Source organism: Strix aluco, chromosome 24, assembly GCF_031877795.1.
Source record: "Strix aluco isolate bStrAlu1 chromosome 24, bStrAlu1.hap1, whole genome shotgun sequence".
Taxonomy (NCBI): Eukaryota; Metazoa; Chordata; class Aves; order Strigiformes; family Strigidae; genus Strix; species Strix aluco.
This window is the reverse complement of record NC_133954.1, coordinates 5,172,863-5,187,696: the sequence shown is the minus strand read 5'-3', so window position 1 is coordinate 5,187,696 and position 14,834 is coordinate 5,172,863. Positions and strand designations below refer to the sequence as shown.

The 14,834-nt window shown below is 47.0% G+C and overlaps 1 protein-coding gene across 2 annotated transcripts in view; it reads right to left on the bottom strand.

The window, feature by feature from the left end:
* MYO1D (myosin ID) overlaps positions 1-14,834 on the bottom strand; it is a 166,296-nt gene that overhangs the window by 24,934 nt on the left and 126,528 nt on the right. The window contains exons 22-23 of one of the 2 annotated variants that reach the window (XM_074849312.1): positions 8,904-8,953; positions 8,656-8,727 (exon numbers count right to left, since the gene is read on the bottom strand). The exons of the other annotated variant lie outside the window; for it this stretch is intronic. Of the exons in view, the coding sequence (XP_074705413.1) occupies positions 8,672-8,727; positions 8,904-8,953 (106 nt within the window). The 3' untranslated portion in view covers positions 8,656-8,671. Of the gene's footprint in view, positions 1-8,655; positions 8,728-8,903; positions 8,954-14,834 lie in introns of those variants that run through there. 2 annotated transcript variants of the gene reach the window in all.

Genomic DNA, 14,834 nt, shown 5'->3' with positions numbered 1-14,834 from the left:
TGGGCCAAAATGCCTTTGGTAAATCAAGAGTCCAGAAAAAGCATCTTCCAATAAGCTTCATTTTTTTTTTTAGGTCAAAGATGGCTTTTAAAACCCCAAAATAGACTATTTCAGCCCATCTGCCCTTGTGCCACTAGACAGGAGAAATTAAATTAACACTTGGATGCCTAGATTTGAAAACTGGGGGCATAAGCCACAGCAGGGAAACAGCATGTTGGAAATTAAGACGGCTTTAACAAAGCACGTGCCGGTTCAGCACTTGCTCTGGTTAAATTTAATGAGTCACTGGGTTTTGATAATGTAAGGCAATACAGCATGTGTCTCCTTATATAATCTTAAGTGTAAACAGATTTCGTGAATAAGCATTTTCAAGTCATAAATGGGTTTCTTGTTAATAAAATGTCAAGTAATAAGTTGCTGTAGTGATTGTGATTGATGGCCAATGCTGCCTCTGGCTACAAAAAGAGAGGGCGCAGCGCTTGCTCCTTGTCAGCTTTTTTCTTTGCACAATTCCCACCCATCTGCTTTGCAAGAAAACCCACAGAATTAAGGGGATGTTTTTCCCGTGGATCCAGGTTAGCGTCACCCAGCCACGGGTGCTCCCCACAAACCCTCGCCTGAGATACCAGGAGAGACGCTGCCTCGCCGGTGCTCCCAAGGATGCATCCCGTGGCTTCCTGGGCGTCAGTGAAATTTAACTGCTCCACTTCTTTCCTCCTGAATTGCTGGAAAAATCCGTGCTGCCAGGCACCCGGGGGAGCTGCGGGAGGGCTGTCGGCACGCCGGCGGCTCTGCTGTGTGAGTGAGGCGAGGAGGCTGTCGGCTTGCACTGCCGCCGGGTTCAGCTTCACCCTCTGACCAAAGATGTGCAAACCCGTGGGGGCTGGCGAAGGGACAACACCCAGAAGCCAAATTAACCTTTCTTGGGTGACAAAAGCCCTGTCCAGACAGCCACTGCGGGAAGGTGAGAGCAGACAAGCTCGTGCTCGGCACCGTTGCCTTCAACGGCTGCTGGGGTTGTTTAACCCAAGCGCCAAGCTGTGCTCGTAACCAAAATCTATTTTAAAAAGTGATAAAGCAGGGCTGGCTATGTGGTTTAACAGCAGCTTGATTTAGCTCAAGTGGCTTCTGTATGAAGTAAAAATGAGACCAGGCACAAAGCCAAGCAACGGCTCTGATGCTGCTCAGGTGAATCTGTTTTCATGCTCATTCAAGGTGAGTGCAGCACCACATTCATGGTTTTTTTACCAAAAAAAAAAAAAAAAAAAGAGTGAACATGATTCTTGGAGAGCATGAGAAAGGAGCAGTGGATAGCAAAAAGCTGGGAGTGTGGTGGGAAGGTGGGGAGGAGGGCGAGGGTGGACAAGGTGTGGGGAGGGGAGCGATGGGGCAGGGGCCAGGCACACCACGGGGCTACTGCCCCACGTTCCCCCGCTGCCATTCTGATGAGGTTGGTCACCGACACCAGCATGGAGCAACTCGTCCTCTGCTTGTGTTCAGCTCATCTAAAACCACTCACACGGTGCCAGAGAAAAAACAAAGGACAATTTCCTCCCTGTCCTCCAAAGGCAACCTGAAGCTCCATCAGTCTCCTGCTTCCACCCTATGCTCTGGCCTCTCCTTCCACAGCGACAGCTCTTCTCTTAATCCTTCTTCTTAAGGGCTTTTTTTGTAACGCAGCATCGCTGGGTTTTATCCCAGACAGGGCTCTCCTCTTTCTTGCAGGCCAAGGCTACCTCCTGACCCCGTCCCACCCAGCACTGCCAAGTGCATGAACTTGCACCCGAGCGCCGCAGCCCAGTCGTCACCGCTTCACGCGCTGGTTGTGTGCCCAGTTTTCTTGCCAGCCCTGACCAAGTGACAAAGGCATTTGAGACAGAGAGCCAACACTGCCCAGGCCTTTTGACAGCTACAGATTTGCTAGGGAGCAGATTAATAAGACAAATATTTGAAAATAAAGGTATTACAAGTTTAGGGAGAAGTGGAGATTTTTGGTACCCAGATGCTGGCGAATTCTCTTTTCATAGGAGATTTGTTGTGCCCTGGCAATGTGCACCAGCCTGATTATTGTCATCGTCCGGGCCAGGACTCCTCTTTGTGTGCAGCAGCAGCTGGCATAAAACCCTCATTGTTGGTGACTACAACACTCGTGTAAGTAATACCAGTATCGCTTTGCTCACCCTGCCTAGGCTTTCCATTTTTTTTCCCCACAATATTCCTTCCCATCAAGGTTGCAGATCATCAGAGAATTGATAGGACCAAATTTGGACCCCAGTCCAAATGCAGATGAATAAATTCCTTTCCTAGCTCTCCATCAAGGGTGTTGGACACGTGGTATTTCCAGAGGAAAATTTCTGACTGATCTCTCAAAAAACATTTCTGTCTCTGTGTGGCAGGCGGTGAGCACAGCCTGGCCCAGCACAACGGGAGGGTTTTTTGTTGGTTTTGTATCTCCATGCCAAGGTCTTTGCAGAGAGTTGGTGGTGGAGCCAGTGGAAGAAGATGGCTTCTCCTGAGCCCCTTGGAAAGGCTCGGTAGCTTTGGAAACTGCAGCAGTTAATTGCTGTCAAACAAAGACTTCAGCTGAAATGAGAGCACCAATTGCCAAGCTCATCCCAGCGGATTGTCAGGACAGAGAGCAAGGGAGCCACAAATATGACAAATATGCCAGACACAGTGCTGGAGGCCTGGCAGTGGTGGTCTCCTGGCACCTAGGAGGCTTCCTAGAGCCCAGCCTCTCCTGCCTCTTGCTCTTCTGTTCCAGAGTCAGGCCACCTCCTGAAAACTTCAAAGACCTTTCCTTTGTCACCATCTCTCAACAAACGAGTAGATAGATCTTATCAAATGGCCCGAAAAGATCCTTCTGAAGTTTCTGAAGGGTTCAGCAGGGAGATTATCACCACTGCAGGACTGTCTGGCATTCCCTGTCCCTTCTCCACCATCAGCACAGCACTTGGGTCAGGATGTGATACCAGATGGTTTTGAGACTGGAAGACTGAGAAATGAAACAAGAATATCTCATTTCAGACACGACCAAGGCTGCTCCTCTGATTTCAAGACTCTGTGACAAAGCTTCTATCACGGCCCTAAAGACATTGCCCCAAATATTACATACACAGGGAGAAATGTTTTTGTTGAGTATTCAGAGATAACAATCAACCCAACTCTGAAACTAATCTTCTATAAACCAATAGATTGACCTTATCAAGTGCTAACCATAGTTTGTTTTCCTGCATTTTAAATTATTCTTGTAGCTCTTTTGTGAAAACATTTCCAGCATGTCATTTTCTGTGTCAAACTGTGGACAGCAGAAGCAAGTACCACCACTCTAAGTAATGTCTCATTACTGCGAGTAAATGCTCTGCTTTAGAAATCCTCCCTCTCATAAATATACAGAATTTCCTTGGTCACACTGTCAGGAGACCTTTTTTGCATCCTTAAGTTGCAGGAGCATAATGCTATGAAGGTGGATTGGTGGTTTGAGAGATCACAGATCTAAACGACCTGCCACTGTTTCTCTTTGAAGATTATCAGTACTTCCCAAATCACACATCTTCACAGAACCATCTCTCTAAAGGTATCAGACTGGATACTGCATTTCACTTCCTCCGGTTTTGTTGGCAGCATCACTGTGGTTTTATCCTTGTGCATTGCACAATGTTTCAAGGAGATGGGGTGCAAGTTCTACTTAATATCCTTCTGCAATCCTGGAGAGCACTTCAGGATTTCCTCCAGGGAGCCCCAAGAGATTCCCTCTCAACTTCACAAGCCCTGACTCAAGCAGGTTTAGAGTTTCCAAAGAAATCAGCCTTAGAATGAGTCAGGATCCGTTACGCTGGTTTCTAAAGGCATTATCTGTGCTTTAGCTTTTGAAGGAGCAAAAGCTTCAGCAGAGGACATTGACTGAGGCCAACTAAGCTGAAAGACAGGAAGTTTTTGTTTCCCAGTCCATGACCTCGGTGCCTGCACTCTCTGAATCACCTCACTGCTCCTCAGTACACCACACCTGAGGCACCCCGAGCTGCGAGACACGAGCGGCGTCCTTGAACCCAACGGCTGCAGCAAGCGACGTGCACCAAGATACCACAACCTAGGGGAAGGACCTCCGGCAGCCTTCACCATCTCAGCACAGTCTGGGAGCAGATTTTCCCGGCAGATGTCACCTGAAAGGCAGCTGTGAAACACTTCCAGTGATGGGGCAGCCACAGCTCCTCTGTGCCTGGGACCCTGCGATGGGCAGAGGGATTCAGCTGCTTTCTCCTGCGGCTGATTCACACCTTTGCTGGCTATGGGGCCACCTCCATATTTTCTTCTGATTTTTATGTAGAAGAAATCTGATTAAAAAGAAGTTGGTAACTCCAAAGAAAAGAATTTAGCTGAAAATTACAATTGTGAAATCTCCGTCCTGAAGCAGCCCAGACATCCACAGTTGTAACTCTGGAGGCAAAGGAGTCTGGAGAGGTTTTTCCAACATGCAGCTTCACAGCCAAGCTTACAGCAAACACTTCTCCAATCCCAGACATTTCTCAAGCGGCCCCAACACGTATCAATTTTCAGCGTTGGGAGGCTGAAGGGGTAACTCACAGTGGAAACACTAGAAGTCTAATATCAGAGTGTTAACATCTGTTTGAAAAGAGTAGCAGCGACAGGAACAAAAAGCCCCCAAACCTCATGCCATTCACGGCCAGCTGTTTTTTTTTTTTCTTTTCAATCCTAATTCGCTGGGAAGTTTCTGTAGCACAAAAGCTGCACTGATTGTGCTGTCAGGAACAGCTTGCCAAGCTCACGGCTCTACCTGGAAGTCTTGCTGTATTTTAATTTAGGTTACCCCAAAGATATCACTTAGTTACCTAATAAATTGGAATTTATGAAGACACTTGGAGAGAAGAAACCATTTCCTTGACATGCCTTTCCTAACGCTGGGGGATTATGAAGGGGGACTCTGTGTTATCCCATCTTTTTGTTTGATGCTGACAATTAATATTTATCACGTGAAATGCAGAGAACCTATATGCCATATTACGCTCCAGTTCAAACAAACAGCTCAAATTCCAAGAGCCAAGGTTGTTCTATCAGCACTGACCACATGCGCTGCAGCTCCCTGTGGGGTTACCCTGGGGATATCAGTGATAATCCATGTGGGTTTACATTTCACAAGGGAAGAGGAAAAGAAAACATCAGACCTTGATCCATGCCACGTGGCAAAGCTAACACTGCCAAAGCAAGCTCAACAGGGGTATCCTGCACGTACTTTTGTGGACACATGAAGCAGTTTATTTTTCTTTCCAGCAGAAATTTAAAAACAACAGTAAGACATAAATTTCAGTCTTACATGTCTGACTGATACTAGCTCTGAGCACTGTACTTCCCCCAACTCCTACATGGAGTGTTTTGGGGAAGGGGGGAGTGTGAACAGATTTCCTTTGGGAAGTTCAGGATCCTGTTTTGACCAGCTGACCTTCAGTTTGCATCAACAAAGGGACATTCAATCATTTTTACATAAGATATTGCTAAGCAAATGCCTATATACCCAAGGTAAAATAATCTACTGTGTGTTCTTAAGCTCTACTCCACTTAAAAGAGACCCTGCAGGCATCCAAATAGATTTTGTCCACTGATCTCTCAAAACCTTCATTTTGGGGGTTTACTCGAAGGGGCCATGTAGCTCTCAGACACGATGGGATGACTCCTGGTGTTCTTGTGCGCAGGGGAAGCCTCTGCGGCTCATCCCACGCTGAATGGGGTCTTGGGAAGTCCTGGGCAGTGCTGCTGTGACGTGCACTGACGGGAGGCAGACAAACCCCGAGGAAGGACGCTCCAAACCAGCTGGAGCACACAGGTAGAGTCCTACCAAAATCCTTTCTGAAAAAAAAAAAAAAATCCAAAGCGGGGCACAACGATAATGCAGAGAGATCACAGTAATGGGGGATAACTTGAGCACTGTCGGAAAGAGGGAAAAAAAAATAAAAAAGAGAATTTGGCATAACCTCAGGCAGCACAGGAAACTTTGCTGGGTGAGTACCTTCCACCAAGAGACGTTCCCTGGCACTAGCCTATCCAAAAGGCTACCATGGCTATTTATTTAGCAGCCCAGTCCAACCAGCACTACCTGTACTGTGTCTTACCACTCCGGCACGTGACAGGCTCAGACTTGCATCTGCAAGTGTTTCAGAGAGGAATTACGATGCGTCCGAAGCGCATCACTTCTCTTCCAACAAACACGCCACCTGCTTTCATCTCAGCACGTAGTTCTACTCGCAGGTCAAATCAAACACGCCGAGTTAATTGCAGGGACAGAGAAAATCACCTAGGAAAAAGCCAGTATTTCACCAGGCCTGGAGAGCATAGGTGTATCTATCATCAGACATGAAAATAATGCAGACAGACATGGTAAAATGAACAAGAGGGGGGAAAAAAAAAAGAGACAGGACAATAAAAACATAATATGGACGGTATAAAAATAGATTTCAATTTGTATCTGAGCAGCAGTTTCCCCTTGGTAGACATATTAGCTGAACACGAATGTGGACACAGAGCTCACATTTATTTCTTGAGACCTTCAATAAAGATGCAATAGAAGGGAAGGCAGAAAATACTCTGCATTTCCACAACAAGAATATTACCCTGAACACGATGTAATGGAAGCAATCAAGAAGTAAAACATTTCCACCACAAAGCTTAGAATACAAGAGAAAAAGAGAAATACTCTTAGACTGCAACTTGCTGGTCCCACTGCTGGTAGATGCTGCAACTCTGCCGGGTACGAGACCACCCCATGGGGACCCGTCCCTAAAGTGCCCTGATATTCAAGAAGCAGGCAGATGGAAACACGCAGAAGGGAAAATTTGTGAATTAAATTCTTTTTAGTCTTAGGCCCGAGATTGAATTCTGAAGTGAAACAAGTCAATTAAATAGACTTCAAAGTATTTATCCTGCCTTAGACTAAATCGCTGTTTTAATAATAGGTTTGTACGCCAAGAGTTTAATAGCTTCAGCAAAAAATATCCAAAATGTACAAGATGATATATGTTCTTGTAGGAGCCTCACAAAATTCAACCCACCTTCTAATAATAAACTGTTTCAGGCTTTCATTTTCTAAATTGTATGTGTACTTTGGAGAGAGGTTTTCTTGAACCTGCCGCATAATGAAAGATTTCAATAAATCTTGTCAAACCAGACAAACAGAACTAGATTTTGATTTTACTTTTAAATTGCAGCTGAGTGCTCCAGTAGATGTATTTTTTCTGTAATTGCCACATAACTAAGGCGGAGGAGTTTGCTTATTTTTAACAAGATAGTGTTATTGTCTCCATGTGTTAAAACATCTCGTTGTCTATAAAAATTTAACCTTTATATATGCAGGAATAGATTTATCTCCCCTCCTCTAGCTCTGGCCAGTAAGAGAGAGAAAATATTAAGGGAGGGGAAGGGAAAGAAATATTGCAATAATTGGAAAGGACACTTTAACCCCATGGTAAGGCTCAGCATGGAAAATTACTCTGTACATTATCATATCATATGATGCTGCGCAGACTTACAGCCATGGCTAAAGCTTGCCTGTAGCCTGAGAAGCAAGATGACTTTTGTTGCTAAATCACACACTGCAAAAGAAACAACCAAATCCATGGTACTTGTGAGAAATAGGCTTTTTGGTGCTATTTCCCCATTTCTGTACAGTCTGAAGAGCCTCCATCAACTCATTGCAGCTGCATATGATGAGGGGGAGTTTTCAGAGCACTGAGTAATTTTCATGCTAAGGGTTTCTATCCAGCACGCCGTCCTGAAGCACACGGTGCTAAAAATAAAAGAAAATGCCCTCCCTTCCAGCCCACGAGGATGCAGGCGGGTTACCTCCACCGCCCTCCTCCTCCTCCCCATCCCTGCTCTGGGAAACCTGAGCGTGGCTTCCGCACGGCGAGAGGGGCAGCACCGACCCCACGGCCCCTCCGCGGGTGACTGGGGGCTTCGGAGCCCCGCTGCTGCCAAGCCATTTTCATATCATTATTGTTATTATTATTTTTGAGGATTTGGTAATGAACTCGTTAAATCACCAACGCGATGTGACAGCAAGTGGCTGAGATGCTGTTGCTGTAGCCATGGTAACCGTCCCCCGCTCAGGGGACCTCGCTGGCCCCGAAATTACTGTCACCCCCAATCAAGCGCGGGCGGCGTGCTGTCCGGCGTACAAAGGATTGCCATTTTCCCCTCCTCTTTGCCGGGGCAGCCCCCGTGCACATCTGTATTCCCAGTCCAGGCTTTCCCTCGCCCTGTCCCCCTTCCCATCCCCTCCTCGCTGGCTCTGCTCCAGCTGTTTCCTAGAAAGGCTGTAACAAAAGATGCTCTGGCTGCTGGCAAGGCATCGCTTTTCCTGGGCCTCGCCCCGTCTCCCTGCGGTGCTGTGCGGGTGATGCCGGGGGGCTGCTCCCCTCCTGGGGTGGGCCAAGGCGGTGGGGTTTGCTCCCAAGGCAGGCAGTAGCTGTTCAACCCTCCGGGCTATTTGGAGAAAAATGTTCCTTGCCAAGGTTTAACTGGCAGGGAGTGAAGTCCTGTGTTTGCCGAGTCAATAAAGCTGATTAAAATATTCTACAATATTGAGGGTTTTAAAAAAAAAAACCCCACAGCTTGAATTTGTATTTACACTTAAGGGTACCTTAATTCACACTCATCTAAATTAAACTGAGCACGGCGAGGACTGCAGTGGAATGCACTGGACATACCAACACATCCCTGCAGACAGGTAGAAAGGACAAATGCTGTAATGCTTATGCTAAAGAGACAAGTCAGGCAGACTGCAGGCAGGACAGGCAGACTGCAGGCAGGACAGGCAGACTACGGGCAGGACAGGCAGACTGACTGCAGGCAGGACAGGCAGACTGCGGGCAGGACAGGCAGCAGCTCCTTACCCAGCATCTGCACAGCCCAGCTTCTGTCTCCATGCTGAGCTGAGTCAAGGCTGCGAAAGATAATTCAATCCAAAATATTAAGAGCAAACCCATATGTACATTCTAATAACCGGTCCGTTGCAAATACAAGATGTAACTAATATTATGCCATTTTAGAGATAAAGATCCTTGCCAGTTAAGATTATTAATAGTGTTGAAGTAAATGCTAGCATCTTGTTGACTGGATCAGGAGAGTTTATGATAGTATCATCTCCGGTGTTGGGATCAGTTAAGTTACCGCTGCCATATGAGGAGGAAGTGAAACATTTGCATAAGCTAAAAATTTTATACTTTAACGTGCAAGAATATGAAACTGCAGCACGCCCCCACCGTCACCTTCCTTACCAAGGAAACATCCTCTCTCTGCTGTATCATTTCTATTTGTGCTCTAAATCACCATGCCTGAGTCATGGGAGAACAGAACAGCCTTTCTTTGCAAAAATATATTTTCCCAACACATGCAGTTACAGGATGTGCTCGACTCCACAAGCTCCCCGAGTATTTTTAATGACTTTAAAAAAGAATAATTAATTCAGGAGTTACAATTAAGATGCCCTCAATCATAATTCTTACTTTCGGTCAGACCTTGACCTCTAATTACCACTCTCGCGAGCTCAACTGACAACATGTAGCAAAAACCAAATACAGGATGTGGACGCTGTCAGCAGCTCGAAATGAAAACACCCCACCAGAAGTTCGTCAGACGTTTCTCTGGAGAAAGAGAATCTTAAAATGTGACATGGCACAGCTTTAACGTGCTACTTCCCGCGGGCTGGTGAAAGCCCTTTCCAAGCCAAACGTGGGAGCTGAGAGGCAGCCTGTCAGCAAGGGCAGCGTGTCTCACGCTGACAAGCAGCCTCGGCTCCCTGGCTTTTTCTGCACACAGCATTTTTGGCAGTCCTTCGCTAAACACTCCCGGGGCCAACCTTGCAGCAAAGTATCGCTTGCAGCCTGTGCAGAAATGCTGCAGGGCGGTTTGCTGGAGGATGCTGCTGCTGTCCTGAAACTCCCCGATATATTTGTGCCTCCCTCCCAGTTCCTGGTAGAGGACGCTCTTCAAATGAATATTTAAACACCTTGAAAGCAAACGATCGATTCTTGGGTCAGGTCTGTACTGGCGCGGGTGTTATTCCAGCAACAGATGGAGAGAGCATCCCTTTTCTGTTCCAAAGGCCTATGCCATCATCTGCACGATGTGATAGCAGCAGTCGAGAGCAGCTCCTTTTTCTGGCCTTATTTGTCCACCAGCGGGCTCTGATGCAGCTTCCCTGATCCTGCTCTTCCAGACAAAAGCAGCATCTTGCCCGAGCCCCAGTTCAGGATCTCGCTCAGTAGCGTGAAAGCCGAAGCCGCCCATTACAATGATTCTGATTTAGCTGTCCTTCCCAGCAGCCTTCCCGAGCCGCTGCTCCTCTGACAGACTGTGCTGCTGACTCTTTTCCCAGCCTGCTGAAGTACCCGAGGATTTTAGGATATTACAGCCTCTCTCCATATCCATTTTGTTTCCCCAGACAAAAGATTTTCCACTAATTTTTGGTCTCCTCCCTCCCTCCCCTCCTCATTCTCATAGTTTCTAGTCTCATCTGAAGACCACGTTATATGAAAGGGAAGGACTAAATTTAGCTTCTAAGGTCACCACAGTTTTTTCTGTTTATCACTGCTGTATTTAATTGCCTGCATCACAAGGATCAAAGACAGATGAAGTGGGAAATTTAGTAGGTAGCGAACAAGCGCCAATATAATTTGATGGCTGCCTTTCTGCTCGCTGCTTTATGCTCATTAACCCAATTCCTTTGAACTCAAGCAGGAGATGCAGTAACACATCATTGGCAACCAACCTTGTAGGGATGCCAAAAGGGATAAGAGTCCTGGGCAAGTTGGAGAGAGACAAGCCGATGACGTCGGAATTTCCCAGCCTACATGTGGGTGAGCGAAGCAAAACTTCAGGAGCTCTGACCCCCCCGTCGGCCTGCTGGAGAGGCTGCTGACACAGGGAACCTTGCTCAAACCCTGCATTCCAGACACCTTCCTTTGCATCTTCCTTAGAAAAGAGCTTGTGAATTTAATGAACAGATTTACGGATATTCTGTATCATTACCTACAGTATAGGGTAAGATCAACTGTTTAAAAGTGTTTTCTGTATAATTTAAGAAATGGCCCTCTGCCCCATAACTCTGAGCAAGCACTGCAAGCCACAGCCAGGCACAACGCACCGTAATTGTGCATAAAATCCCTCCCTATAACTTTGTCCTTGTGCCTGTCTGGTATCCGTCAGGTAATACAGATGAACAGGAACCCAAGCTGATGGTAAAACTGTCCTGCATCTTCGCAAAAGGAATGGAATCAGACATTGGTCTTCAAGTCTGACTTGGCCTGACCTCCTACTGGGTCTCAGGAGCTGAGCTGGTTGTGGCTCACTCCATATGACAAATGGCCACTGTCTCAGGGGTGCCAGCGAGATGGGGGCACAAAGGGAGAACGTGGCTGGATAAAGCCTTTTGCCTTTCAACTACTCCGCAGAAAAAACCTCTTTATTTCCCTTTTTGAAATTCATGACTTGGAAAAATCAGCAGACACTGCTATGCATAATCACATGTACACACCTGTAGTCTGAAAACAACCCAGTCCCTTCCTAGTCATTGTTACCATCAACAGTGACAACACCCGCTGACACCGGCCAGCAAAAGGTGTTTCAGCTGACACAGCCGAAGCAATCAAACTCATTAGCAGTGAGGATGCCTCAGAAGCTGGAGAAAGGGCAGCTACACATCAGGGATCTAATTTGCTTCTTTCCTCACCTTCATTTCATCACCTACCACCTCTTCCCTGGCTCGTTACCTTTGTTTAAAAATTTATACAGCCCCTGCTTAAACATTCTGGTGTGCTTGGCTTATGGGAATCTGTGAAGACGTGACTTGGGACTTTATGCATATTTAGGGATATTCCAGCTGGGCAAGTACCTTGAAAAAGCAGTTCTGAGTCTGCTGGAAACGAAACAAGGAGGATGACAGAGCTTCAGATGAAACAACAAAACAAAGCCCATTAGCCCTCTTTCAACAGCGTCTGGGTAAAGCTCGGCACACCTCAAATGAGCCGGGGCGAGTGCGTCATCCCAAGCAAAGCTACGGCTGAAGATCCTTCACTAACTGGCTACACAATGAAACCCACCTGCATTCACAACCTGTCTAGACACAAAGGAACTCCATTTTAATTAAACCTATTTAGCTAACCCAGTGCAAACCCTGTGGAGGCATTCAGTTCAGTAAGGCTTAGACTAAATACAAACCTTCCCAGGAATAGCTGTCAGCAAGAGGTGGGAAGATGCACAAAGGGACTGAGGCGATGCTGAAAAAATACTTTTTATACAGACACAGCTGTACTGGCACAGATTTTTGGCATGGGGGATTGAAGTGTGATGTTCAGGACAGTTGTCCTCATAGATAAAGAGCACAAAGCATTCAGAGAGGTGGACGTTGTCCCTTCACAGCGAGTCCCCTCCACTCCACAAAGCTTCAACCCTCATCTCCCCTGACTTTTATACCTGCTAAGCCATTTGAAATCCCAGCCTGGATGCCCACGTGCCCAGGTGCACTGCTCGGAGAAGGGGGGATAAGCATGCTGGGAGTGCCGGTGTATTCGAAGCTCAGAGGACATCATGCAGCCACCCAAGGCAGGAGTTCACTTTGACCCACGGCAATTCACCACGAGGTTGCCCCAAAGGGGCGCGGGTACAGCGGATCGCAGAGCACACACGGGCAGCTACGATGAGGCTGGTGAAGGCTCCAGCTGGAAGCAGGACTTTGTGGCAGAGATTTGCACCGAGGACTGCTTGGGAGGGGAGCTGACCTTTTGTAAGTGCAGAGGAAAGTCAAAAACTTTCCCCTGAAAGTTTACAGTTTAAAATAAGCTCTTCTAAAAAAACCCAAAAGGTGTTGTATATTTAACCTTTTCCTTCCCAAATTGCCCTCTGCTGACATTTAATACTTTGTGGCTTGGGAGTGAAAGAGGAAACACAATTTTGTCTTTTGAAAAAGAAGGCGTGTTTCAGCCTGGTTACCTTTGCTGGTACAATCCTGCTGCCCATCCATCTGTCTGTCCCCACTCCACCCCCAAGTCTGGCAGAGAGAGACAGAAGACAAATAAATAAACTAAATGAAAAATTAACTGCCACAGATATCCAAATAAATACCTCACTGATGGAAAGGCAAGTCAAACTCAGACCTTCCGTGTCCTTTCTGTTGGCTGCTGTCAAGCAAGCGCATGTATTTCTCTGCACTGGCCACGTAACGCACCGTCTCTTGCCTGCGAGGTGGCCGTGGAAGGACGAGCAGAGATGGGAGGAATCAGCTGTTATGCCAACAGTGGTGATATTTAGAAGAAAAGGACCCAATCCTTAGGCAACCTGGTTTCATCTGTTCCACTGCTGCTGGAGTGCCTGGCGGGAGCGATGGGTGCCTCTGTTAAAAGGCACGGCCTCCGTAAGTCAAAAACGAACGCAGCGTTAACCTGTAACGTGCCTTCTTCAGGCTTACATCTTAATCCCTTCTCTCCTTACTATTCATAAGCCATCTCTGACCCAGGACTGAAGATGTTTCTGTTCTTGGTTAATAAGCTTTAAAGTTAGAAGTGAATTAATTTCCAAGAGTCCAGCGCTCCCTGCATGAGCAGACCCTGACAGCCGAGTCCCCCAGCTCAGGTGCTCCATGACCTGGCTCACGCGGGTATCTACTGGGGTTCTGTGTATCCCTGTTTGGGGGGCTGCCCCAGAGCAGCTCCGTAACCTCCCCAGCAGCAGCAACAAAGCAAAACACAGGCTAGGACAGATTAAAGTGCATAAACCGTGTAGGCGCAGTAAATGTTCTCGGGTTTTGCCGCAGAAACTCTTGCACCTGGGCTAGGCTAAATGCAAGTGGTCAGACGTTGGCACCAACTCTGCAATAGACACAAACACTTTAGGTTTCTCCTTAGGACAAAGGCTTTAAGTTGATTTACACCTACAGGAAGAAAAACGCTGGGTGAACTCTGCATGGACAGAGGATCACTGAACTTCTTACAAATTCCCTTCCAATCTGCAGTCAAGTTTGCATTGAGCTAATTTGGTTGAATTCTTTAACCAAACCCAAAGGAAGTTGGCTTATTAGGGAACAAGCTGCAAATAGAGCATCCCTTAGAAGCTAAGTTGACAGGCAGACAGCTTTTATCTCCTTCACTAAGTCTTTAAAAAACCCAACCACACCAAACCCAAAAACTAGGTCAGTGTTGGCCATCCTGTCGTTTCAGACTCTCTCTTTAGCTGTAACTACCAGCACACAACAAGCGAATACGTCGCTATCAGCTATACAAGTGTGTGATCATAACTAACACGTGACTTTCATGGACAGACTACCCTACCTGACAAATCCAGAGTCCCAGGGAGTTTATAAACACTGAGCCATCGGCACTAACCTCTTCTGTGTTCAGATAACATTCACTAATTTTGCTCTTTTCCTCAACATAAATATGAACAAAACATGCCTCTAATCCAGTGGGCAAGATAAATGGTTCAAATGTGAGTTCAGCAGCAAAACTCCCTAACTTACAGGTGCACCCATTAAGTGTTGGGAGCACACAGCCCCTCATTTACAATTCACAGAATCACAGAATCATCTCGGTTGGAAGGGACCTTGAAGATCATCCAGTCCAACCGTTAACCCAGCACTGACAGATCCCAACTCCACCAGATCCCTCAGCGCTGGCTCAACCCGACTCTTCAACCCCTCCAGGGATGGGGACTCCCCCCCTGCCCTGGGCAGCCCATTCCAACGCCCAACAACCCCTTCTGCAAAGAAATCCTTCCTAAGAGCCAGTCTGACCCTGCCCTGGCGCAGCTTGAGGCCATTCCCTCTTGGCCTG